At 47.6% G+C, this 11,496-nt stretch overlaps 1 protein-coding gene across 2 annotated transcripts in view; it reads left to right on the forward strand.

Moving 5' to 3' along the window:
- LOC104562083 (mitogen-activated protein kinase kinase kinase 3) overlaps nucleotides 1-8,168 on the forward strand; it is a 40,399-nt gene extending 32,231 nt beyond the window's left edge. For both annotated transcript variants that reach the window (XM_062018121.1, XM_062018122.1), the window contains exons 14-17: nucleotides 749-880; nucleotides 2,498-2,627; nucleotides 4,172-4,349; nucleotides 7,086-8,168. In XM_062018121.1, coding sequence (XP_061874105.1) covers nucleotides 749-880; nucleotides 2,498-2,627; nucleotides 4,172-4,349; nucleotides 7,086-7,314 — 669 coding nt within the window. In that variant the 3' untranslated portion in view covers nucleotides 7,315-8,168. The remainder of the gene's footprint in view (nucleotides 1-748; nucleotides 881-2,497; nucleotides 2,628-4,171; nucleotides 4,350-7,085) is intronic.
- Nucleotides 8,169-11,496: the final 3,328 nt, after the last annotated feature.

Consider the following 11,496-nt stretch of genomic DNA (forward strand, 5'->3'; position numbering starts at 1 on the left):
TAGCAGGAGTGGAGAGTGTTAAACAGGACTAATTTGGGGGGAAAACATCATTCCCTGTTCATTCTCTGGACTCAGCAAGAACCTGATACTTTTCCTGGGCAACAAACATCTTTGGTTCAGTCTGAAATTGTTGGATAGACGTTTTGCCTTTGCACTGTGACACAGAGAATCAGTTTCACGTGCAGAGCTGCAGATTCTTTGAAGTAAATGAGAGAGGAAACTGTTTCCTGAGAGCGATTCAAATAAAATCATCAGCGTGAATCAGAACAGAACTGGCTGACAGAAGACGTTTAGGAGCTCTTAGCACTTGTAGTCTTGCTCTCTGGTGGGTTGAGGTTCCTGCAGAAAGATTCCTAACAATTCCTTAGCTGTATTTAGAGCTTTTACATAACTGCAATTACCTCTCACTGCTTAAGGGTGAGAAGGGAGGTTTTACCTGTGGTGTGTGTGAAGAAGGCTTTCAATCTATTTGGGTAAAGCCTTTCAGCTGATGGAATCAAGACAAGAAACAGAGTTGTGCTGGTGCTAAATCCACCTGAGATAACTGTTTGTGTTGTAACTATCAAAGCTTTATGCACCAATACCTGTTTATTATACAGTAACAGTTCCTGAGGGGCATTGCTGCCTTTCCTAAGAAGTCAATGCCATGGATTAATAGTGGCCTCACACTTCCAGTGCCCCAAACAGATCTATTAGGGTAGAATATTTCCTGGGACCAACACCTTCTTTTCTCCTTTAACATCCATAGGAAGTGAGTGCCCTGGAGTGTGAAATTCAGCTGCTGAAGAATCTCCAGCATGAGCGTATCGTTCAGTATTACGGCTGCTTACGGGATCGGGCAGAGAAGACTTTGACCATCTTCATGGAGTACATGCCAGGGGTAAGAGCTGACACAAGTGGCACACTTACAGATCACAGGAGTGAGATGGCTGCTTTTGGTAGCTGCTTTATTAGTTGCTGTGATCATAGAATCACAGAATGCTGGGGTTGGAAGGGACCTTTAGAGCTCATTCAGTGCAACCCCCCTGCAGAAGCAGCTCCCACCTAGATCAGGGAGCACAGGAACGTGTCCAAGTGGGTTTGAAGGAGCCTCCACACCCTCCCTGGGCAGCCTGGGCCAGGGCTCCCTCACCCCAACACTCAAACAGTTTGCCCTTGTATTTAAATGGAACCTTTTGTATTCCAGCTTCGTCCTGTCACCCCTTGTCCTGTCACTGGATGCCATAGAAAGAAAGGAATGCTCCAACCTCCTGACACCCACTATTTATATACTTACTGATGAGCTCCCCCCTCAGTCTCCTCTTGTGCAGCCTGAGCAGCCCCAGGGCCCACAGCCTTTCCTCAGCAGGAACATGCTCCAGTGCCCTGAGCATCTTGCTGGCCCTGTGCTGGCCTCTCTGCAGCACTTCCCTGTCCCTCTGCAGCTGGGGAGCCCACAACTGGCCCCAGGACTCCAGATGAGGCCTCAGCACATGTGGCAGAGCAGAGCAAAGGGGAGCAGAAGCTCCCTGGCCCTGCTGCTGGATCCACACTCTGCTGGATGCCCCCAGGCTGCCATTGGCTTCTTGCCCACCAGGCCACGTTGCTGCTCATGGGCAGTTGATTCTCCCCCAGCAGTGCCAGCTCTGTCTCCTGGAGCTGCTCTCCAGCAGCTCACCCCCAGCCTGTGCTGCTGCAGGGGCTTGTTCCTCCCCAGCTGCAGGACTCTGCCCTTGCCCTTGGTGACCCTCAGCAGGTTCCTCTGTGCCCAACTCTGCAGCTGGTTGAGATCTGGCTGCCTGGCAGCACAGCCTCTGGGCAATCAGCCAGTGCTCCCAGTTTGGTGCCAGCAGGGAACAGTGGTCACCCTAACTGTGTAATCCACTTTATTACCCTTTCAGCTACACCCCTGTCTCAATCTAGGTTATAAAGCCACCACTTCATTTAGGCCTAAGTCACCTCTTTTGATTTGTTGGGTTGATTTTTTTTCCCCTCAGATGTCTTGCACTTCGAGTACATTCTTGGGATAGATGAGTCATAAAAGCCAGTTCTTTTCTCCAATCTAAATCTATTCTACCAAAGTGCTTCAGAGGACTTGGGCCAGCTTGTAGAGCAGACTGACTGAATGAGCAGAGTCATACAGCTCAGCAAATTAGGCTAAAACAGACCCTGCAAAATGGGAGACTTTTGACCCGGATCAGTCTGCTGAACTATTGTGTTGCTTGTCTTCACAAACAGTTGGACCAGCACAACTGCAGGATGAAGGAAGCAGACAGACCCTCCTTATTTTTCATGTGCTGTAAATCAAAGCCACTTGTTTTCCTCAAAAGAGGCTTCTGAGGGCAAAGATGCTTTGAGAGCCTTACCAAAAAAAAAAGGCTTTAGAAGAAGCCAAGAATTCATTGCTGTGTCAGTTGGGTGGACAAGGCACTCACACCTTTTGGGCAGTGAGTGGTGACTGTAAGATTTGTGGGTTTGTCGTTGCTTTGCCAATCCTTTCTGTTTGCTTTTGGTCCAGGGTTCAGTGAAGGACCAGCTGAAGGCATACGGTGCCCTCACGGAAAACGTTACCCGGAAATACACTCGCCAGATCCTCGAGGGAGTCTCCTACCTTCACAGCAACATGATTGTGCACAGGGACATAAAGGGTGAGAGATCAGCTGCTTGATTGATGTATATGGCACATGCTAAAGGAGCTCTGAGAACAGACACTGTGTGTTAAGCCACTGGCTGGGGCTTCTGGATGTTGCTTTTGTCGGTTATCCCTTCTTGGCTTAAGGCAGGGCTTAGGGAAGGTGATGTTCTGGGCTGGGTAAGGGAAGTTGGGCTGTTCTCTCTGCAGGACCTGAGAGCATGGCAGTTGGTTATAGGAAGGAAGATTTGAAGCCTCTGATTCTTAGGAACACTCTTACACCCCAGCAAAATGAGGCTAAGTTGCCTCCTGGCTTCTCCTGCTAAAGCTTGCTCATTTCCCTTGGATTCTCTTCTCATTTCCTCTCTCCTTGGCCAAGCTGGTAGGCCTGCCAGTTACCATAAGAGCCTGATTTCACAATCCTCAGGCTCTTGTGACCATCCTGCTTCCTTTCTGTAAGAAACCTCTTCCATATAGAGAATAATCACCTCTGTGATTATTCCTTCATCTTCCTCTTCCCAGTACAACCCCTCAAAAATTAATGTCAACAGATGTGACAGAGACCACAACAATTATTCTGTGCTACAAAGGGACAAGGAGGTTGCTCACTGCAGGAAAAATATCTTCTTGTTCCTGCTTTTCAGTCTTCATTTCATCCCCTCTAGGCTGGCAAAGTGAAATCTGGAATAACCCCTTTTCTGTTGCTTTGTGTGGTGCTCTTCACCAAATGATTTCCTACCTGGTGGGTTACTCACCAGTTTGTACCCATCTAAGCCAAACCATTACTTTACCTGCAAGATGCTGGATGGACAGACTTGTTCTGAATTCAGCTCTTCCAAGGCTGTGTCCTACATTTGAGGGCAGAAGGATTTCACTTAGACACATGCCAGGTAACGGGGGTTGGACTAGATGCTCTCTAAAGGTCCCTTCCAACCCCTGCCATTCTATGACAATGGCAACACATGGTTCTCAGCTTTGGAGGAAGACTTGGTTTGGGTGCCTTAAGCTGTAGTTTGTGTCCATGTGCAAGCTAAACTCTTTCAGTTTGCTTTCTCCTCTGATGCTTCACGTTCAGAACCTCTGACCAAGTGGCTTGTTTATTGTAGGAGTTCAAAGTGGTTTAACTGGCTACATCTGTTCCTCAGCTGACCAGAAAGCAATGATTATACTCCCCAAGAAAATCCCTTTGTGCCCAGCTATATACAATCTAAGCTGTGGGTCTGGGGCCCTGCATAGGTTGTCTGAGCTGTTTACAGGCAGTGTTAACAATGATGGTGCTGACTCAGCTCTCATTTCCCTCTCTCTCCCCCTTCCCCTTCACTTCCTTGTGTTTTTCCCCTCAAGTTTTTCCCATTTGCAGCCATTAGCAATTGGCTTGTCTACAGCCTGAGCTGAAGAGGTGATGTTTAGCCGGTCACCTGAGGCTCAGTGGGGGTAGAAAAGCCCTTACCGTGAGCACGGGCATATCTGGGTTGGATCTCAGCTTTGTGAGCTGTGAATCCCAACAGCTGGATTGTATGAAAACAGCTGTTTCCATTCATTCTTTCTTTTCTTGTCCAGGAGCCAATATTCTTCGTGACTCTGCTGGGAATGTGAAGCTTGGGGACTTTGGGGCCAGCAAAAGGCTGCAGACAATCTGTATGTCTGGCACAGGCATCCGCTCCGTCACCGGCACACCGTACTGGATGAGCCCAGAGGTGATCAGTGGAGAGGGTTATGGAAGGAAAGCTGATGTATGGTAAGGCTTTTAACTTTATATCCATAAATCAATTGGCAGCTTCTTTAGAGTATGATAAAGACAATCCATTCCTTCATCCCCATCATCCAAGCTTCTGTCTGGATCAGAAGTTTAAGGTGCATTGTGGTGGTTGGTTTGAATTGGACACGTGACCTGCTGCAGTGCAAGATCCAACCCAAAACTGTTCTTTTAGGTTTTCAGCAACAATTTCCACTCATTCCTCCTTCCAACTGATAGCTGATTTTCTCACTGGTGTGAGGTTTCCATCCTCCTGAAGGTTGTTGAGGGAGAGTCCACTTGGTTACAAAACAACTGTAAGGCAGAGGAAATGAAAGGAAGAGAATCTGAGCTTTAGAAGATGCTCAAACCTGGAATAACACAAAAGATACAGCTCAGAACAGAGAATAGAATTTGAGCTTTAAAGGAAAGATGCCCCAAACCTGGAATAACACTAAATATACAGGTCAGAGCAGAGGTGATCTGAGGTATGCATGAATGGACACTGTAGTCACGCTGTTGCTGGCATAGCCAAGAATCAACCTCTATTGAAAGAGCAAAATGGTCCAGTGGCCAAATGTGAGTTTTGGAGGCCTTTGAAAGGTGAGATTAGAAACCTAAATGACAGCAACAAAAGGTGTGTTTGTGTCTCCACGACAAAGCAAAGCCTGTGCTGCTTCCTGTGCCTCGTGTGCAAAGAGTTAAATCCTCCAGCCTCTCCCAGCCGGGATGCTCTGCTCGGAGAGAGAAGTGAGCACGTGCCCTTCCCCCTGGCTTGATGCAGTTGTGGATTTCCTCCTGGTGCTGCCATCACTCTGCTCCCATCAAAGAGCCTCTGCTGTTGGCTGCTCTCCAGTTCCTACAATCCCTGGTGTTATTTAGAAGAGGGGAAGGGGGATGGGTCAGAATTTTCCAGCCCAACATTAGGATGTTGTATGGCCAAGAGACTCAAAGACGTAACAAATCTTCCCACCTGGCTCTTTGCCACCTTTACAGGCCCCTCTCCCTCTTCTTTTTTTTTACCTCTAGCAGAATATTTGAGCTATTTGTTATTGCTGGAGCGAGTTGACATGAAAAACATTCCTGCTGTTTGCTTGAATATCTTAAAGAAACCGGATCTGCTTCAACGGTATAAATCAGTCTAAACAATAATATAGCCCTGCTTGCTCTTGAGCAAAAAACCCCAGCCCCCAGCACTTCTGCACACATGGTTTGCATTTGCTGTACTCTCTCCTAGTAAGTCTGAAATGGCTGGAAACCAGGGTAAAATGTTCACGTTGGGTTTTGAGCCTTGTCAAGAAAGTCATTTCTTGCATATTCACTGGGGTTTTAAATCCTTTCCTGCCTTGTCTTGGCAACTGATGCAGAGCTGCCTCTGAAAATGTCTTGTCTTTGCTTTTCACTTCAAAAGAGGGTTCAGTTTCAAGGTAGAAGAGGCAGTTTTGCCTATTTAATGGAATCACAGAATCACAAGGGTTGGAAAGGACCTGGGAAGCTCATCCAGTGCAACCCCCTGCCAGAGCAGCACCACCTAGAGCAGGGCACACAGGGACTCATCCAGCTGGGGTTGGGATGGCTCCAGACAAGGAGCCTCCACAGCCCATCTGGGCAGCCCCTGCCAGTGCTCCCTCAGCTCAACAGGGAACAAATTCTGCCTTGTGTTGCTTTGGAACCTCTTCTGTTGCAGCTTGTCCCCATTGCCCCTTGTCCTGTCATTGGCCATCCCTGAGCACAGCCTGGCTCTAGCCTCCTCACACCCACCCTTGATGCATTTGGAACATGAATGAGCTCACCCCTCAGGCTCCTCTTCTCCCAGCTGCAGAGCCCCAGCTCCCTCAGCCTTTCAGCACAAGGCAGATGCTCCACTCCCTTCAGCATCTCTGTGGCCCTGCACTCAACTCTCTCCAGCAGCTCCCTGTCCTTCTGCAACTGAGGGGCCCAGCACTGGCCACAATCTTCCAGCTGCAGGCTCAGGAGGGCAGAGCAGAGGGGGAGCAGAAGCTCTCTGCACCTCCTGCCCACAGCCCTTCTCATCCAGCCCAGGCTGCCATTGGCCTTCTTGGCCACGAGGCCACGTTGCTGGCTCCTGCTCATGCTGCTGCCCACCAGCACCCCCAGCTCCCTTTCCCCTCTCTTACTCATCCAGCTGGGGTTGGGATGGCTCCAGACAAGGAGACTCCACAGCCCATCTGGGCAGCCCCTGCCAGTGCTCCCTCACCTCAACAGGGAACAAACTCTGCCTTGTGTTGCTTTGTCTGGTGGAAGGAATTAATCCTTCTGGAACAAAACCCAATCACTGCAGTACTTCAGAAACCCCATCTTCCTGTGCCAGTATTGGCTGGAGGTGGCTCAGCAAGGTTTTCTACCTTACAGCTCGGCAACTGCCTTTGAGGCACCTGCAGGACCGCTGAGATCCCTTCAGGGACATCTCATGTGTGTCTCTTGTCCCATGTTGTTAAGGCAAACGTTGGATTTGAGCAAAAGGAAAGCTGGACAGGCAGCACTTCAGTGAGAAGCGTGGTAGAAACCAACCTCCTTGCCTCAGCACTTCTACTGCTGTAGTAAAAAGAGGTTTGGCAGGTCTGGCTCAGAGTCTGTGCACACTTTGCTGAGCACAAAGCTGGTTCAGAGCTGCTCTCAGAGCAGAGCTTGTCCCTTGGTGTTGGCTGCTTGGAAGTTCTCTCTGAACGCTGTGTGAGTCGATTCTGTTGGTTTATTTTCTCCTGTCTCCTTTTCCAGGAGCCTTGGTTGTACTGTTGTGGAAATGCTGACAGAGAAACCCCCCTGGGCAGAGTTTGAAGCCATGGCAGCCATCTTCAAAATCGCCACCCAACCAACCAACCCCCAACTCCCCTCTCACATATCAGAACATTGCCGGGACTTTCTAAAGCAGATCTTTGTGGAAGCCAGGCACAGACCCTCTGCTGAAGAGCTGCTCAGACATCATTTTGCACAGCTCCAGTACTGAAGTATACCTCCCTGTGCTCCTGCTGGGCTTTCCATGCCCCGTCTGGTCTAGTTGCAACCGCCCGTTGTGGTGCTGCGTCTTCACGAATGCCAACTCAGCTGGCCTAAGTCCTTTGGGGAAACAATGCCAAGGAACCTAGGGTCTGCTCTTCGTGCCTGATACCTTTGGTTTGCTGGACTAATGCTGTCCAAAGAGAGCTGCGTTTTTGCCCTAGTTACCTTGCTGTGAAATTTGCAGCTGGCTGCGTGTTTTTCTACAGGCCCCAAGAACCAAACGTCTGTACTGGTTGAACACAGAAGAAATCCAAGCCAAAGTGTGAACTGGAAGAGCTAACAAACACTCTTCAGACCAGAAAACATGCAATAGCCATCCAGACCAGCTTTCTTTACGTGTGGGTCACTTGTTTTGCAGAGTGTTGGGGCTTCAGAGGTCCATGAAGCCAGCCAAAAGCCATGTGTCATTGACCTATATAATGATCTATTTTTTTTCTCCTCTCCTTAAGTATTCAGCATCTGAAGGTGTGTCAGAAAATATTGATTCAGAAGTATGTGAATAGTATTATTTTATAACAAAACCATGGGATTTTTGGGGGGGGTGGGGAGTGAGGGGAGGTCTTTTTAGCTTCAATGTCAGGATAATCGAGTTTGGGCAGAATTGCTCCGGGGCCTAACGTAAGGGCTCTCTCCCACTGACCTTAGAAACTCCAGAGCTTGATTGCCAAGGCTCAGATCTGGCTCAGCATTAAGACAGTGTCAGTTAATTTGTGTCCTCATAACAAACAAATCTGTGCTTCATCTCTCTGGGACTTTGTTGGGTCTAAACAAAACCCTTCTGGAAGAGAGTTCTACAAAACAGCTTTTTGCTGCAACTGTCTTTTTAGCTGGTAATTTCTTACCATCCCTTATACCAAAGAGAGTTCATCTGGTGCCCAGGAATATCTTGCAGGAAAAGCTTATGTGTTTCTTTAAGGACCTGGCCTAATGGAAAACTTGAGGTTTTTTCACAGGGAGGATTGACTGGACACTAGTTTTACCTGTGCACCAAGGTAAGCCAAGGCAGAACCAAGCTCAGCCCTTCAGTATGTGTGTGTTTTGTTTCCTAGGTGTGCAAGTGTTCATTTCAGATTTCCAGAAAGTGTTATGGCCCTATTTAAATAAGCCAAACAGGGAACCAGAGAGAACATTTGTCATGCTAGCACGTGTCTCAAGTTAACTGGAGGTCCTGGTGCAGGTACCAGCAAAATGTATCCAGGTGGGGTTTTGCATTTGAAAGGTGCCACATGACTTGAGAACTGAGTTGCTGGCCTCTGTGGATGTGGGCACTAGTAGTCCTCATTTCACTTAGAAAGGACCAGCATCCTCTATGTACTGGGGATTCACAGAGTGAGTACAAATTAGCTGTGTGAAATGAAACTTAAGCAACTGTATGAGCTAAAGTATTGCTTTATAGAGCAATGCTAGAGATGTTCTGCTCATGTATTGGGAATTACATTAAGGCTCTACATACCTCCACTCTTCTCCCTCCTAAAAACTTGAAACTTGCTTTTGTAATGCAGTAAACTCAACAAGTTGGAAGTGAATGTCAATAGGAAACCAAGCTCCTTGAGCTCCTGTTAAAGACTGTATGCAATTAAGAGGGAAGAAAAAAAAACCCTAAAAAAAAACCCCAAACAACTAAAAAGCCCTGAAAGTGTTTAAGAATCTGAAGTGGGGTTTTTTTCTGTGCCAAACTCGGAGCAATGTGTAATGGGTGAAAAGCAACTTCTTGTTGCTTTCACGTTGAAGCTCTCCTGCACTACTACAAGGATGCACTGTTTAGGTTACAGGCACTTAGAGGGATATCTTTTCTGAAAGCCCTTGTTCCCATGTGAGAGCACTTCTCTTGATCCTTTCCAAACCTGGAACTTGACTCCAAATTGTCAAGACATGAGGCCTGATTTTTGGCCTGCGCTTCACTGTCGCCTACACCTAAGGGAAGTGAGGCCATGACGCTTCTACTCTGGTTTAAAGAACCTTTTTGCACCCCTTTGCTGTGGTGCAGGTGGCTGTGATGCTGTAGAGTGATGTGAAATCATTCCTGGAGTCTTGATCAGGCAGAATTAGGGTGGGCAGCACTCCCGTGAAGCCTTTTAGCACTCCTCAAGCCTTGCAACTGTCTCTTGCACCTAAGGGAAGTGAGGCCATGACGCTTCTACTCTGGTTTTGGGAACCTTTTTGCACCCCTTTGCTGTGGTGCAGGTGGCTGTGATGCTGCAGAGTGATGTTAAATTGTTCCTGGTGTCTTGATCAGGCAGAATTAGGGTGGGCAGCACTCCTATGGAGCCTAGTAGCACTCCTCAAGCCTTGCAACTGTCTCTTGCACCTAAGGGAAGTGAGGCCATGACACTTCTACTCTGGTTTAGGGAACCTTTTTGCACCCCTTTGCTGTGGTGCAGGTGGCTGTGATGCTGCAGAGGGGTGTAAAAATGATTCCTGGTGTCTTGATCAGCCAGAATTAGGCTGGGCAGCACTCCCATGGAACCTAGCAGCACTCCTCAAGCCTTGCAACTAGCACCTGAATATACCAAAGATTGCCCTGCAGACATAGAGCAGCAGTCAAGAGAGCAGTGAACCTGTCTGCATAGGCATCTGTCTACCCTTGGCTTGTCCTCACCAAATTGAGACCTCCTTCCATGGTCTTTTTTATCCCCCATGTCGTGACTTGGGAGAGAATAGGGCATGAGGGAATGATGTAACCTTTAAAGCAACTAAATCCTCAGGATCTGTTGTGGCTTTTACCTCATATACTTCAAGGAAGGCTGTTCCAGAGCAAAAGAGCATCTTGGACTGATGGGCTCAGTCCTTTTCCCCACCAGAGCTTCTGGTCCTTCCTGCCACCCACACTGCAATGTGCCTACTCGGTGTCTCTACACTCCTACTCCAGTCTTTGTCAATGAAAGGAAATAGCAATCACACAGTGACAGAGGACAACAGGGGTGCCAGCATGGACCTTCTTCTATCCCAATACCTGACCCAATGCCACCTGTTTGGCACAGGAACAAGCCAAAGCATTACTTGTATGTTTGGAGATGCACTTTTATGAATGTAGTTTCTATCGCTCCATTTTTTAGCTCTTTTTACATCATGTAAACGGTGATGCCTCATACTTTTTTGTTTGGTTGGTGATTTTTGGGGGGGGGGAGGGGGAGGGGGTTGGTTTATTTATATCTTTTAAAGATCATATTTGGTGATTTTTATATATATCGACTGTTACAGGGTTGGGGGGAGGAGGGGGGAGGATGGGAAATCAATTTGATGCCTTTTATGAACTGAAAAAAAAGGGAAGAAGAAGCAAAAAGAAAAAAAAGCAGCTGGTTTTGCAGAGAATTTGCTGATGGTTTATAATGAGTTAGAGCCAAACCAAAATGCCTTCTTTGTTTCCTCGCAGCCTTCTTGATGATGGGAAAGGGAAGATCTGCTTAACAGCGAATAAGCTGGAGGCTGACAGTTCTTACACAGCCCTGGCTGCAAAAAAAAGGATCAAGTGGACATAAATGTGATTATAGCTCTAAAGTGAATTACATCTGGCCTCTTTATCCTGGTAAGGTTGGAGAAGAAACTGGGAATAAACTCATTTAGGGGAAAGTGGAGGAGGAGTGCCAGGCTAACAGTAAGCTATTGTGTGCATTCCAAATGTCACGTTGGGTTTTTCTATGAGCCCTTCCAGAGAGAGATAGAGAGTGAACATTGAGGATTGGGATCCCCAGTGGAAGGTGCTGCACACTCTGTTTGAAGAAAAACATCTTAAGAGTCCATGATCCTGAAACGGTTGAAACTGAGCAGGAGAATGTCTGAGGTTCCTTGTTGAAGGAAGAAAAGGGGGGATTTGGCTTTCCCTGAGCTTGTTAGGAAACAAACCCCTGGCATTTTGGTCTTGGCGTGACGATTCTGTGCTTTCCAGGTTATTTGCTTGTTCTCCACTAAGTCTGATCTTTGCCTGTTCTGGTGGCAGGGGGTTGCAGCAATTTGGACAGGTTTCTCTTTATATTTTTGGAGTAGCATTCTGAGGGACTTGAAGGTGCTCAAAACACTCCCAATTGCTATTAATTACCAAAAGGAATCGACCACGAGGGAAATTGGTACCTGCTTAGGTGATAACATGTTATTTCCAAGTGCCCAGAGAGCCAGGTTAACTTGTCAAACC

Source organism: Colius striatus, chromosome Z (genome assembly GCF_028858725.1).
Source record: "Colius striatus isolate bColStr4 chromosome Z, bColStr4.1.hap1, whole genome shotgun sequence".
Lineage (NCBI taxonomy): Eukaryota > Metazoa > Chordata > Aves > Coliiformes > Coliidae > Colius > Colius striatus.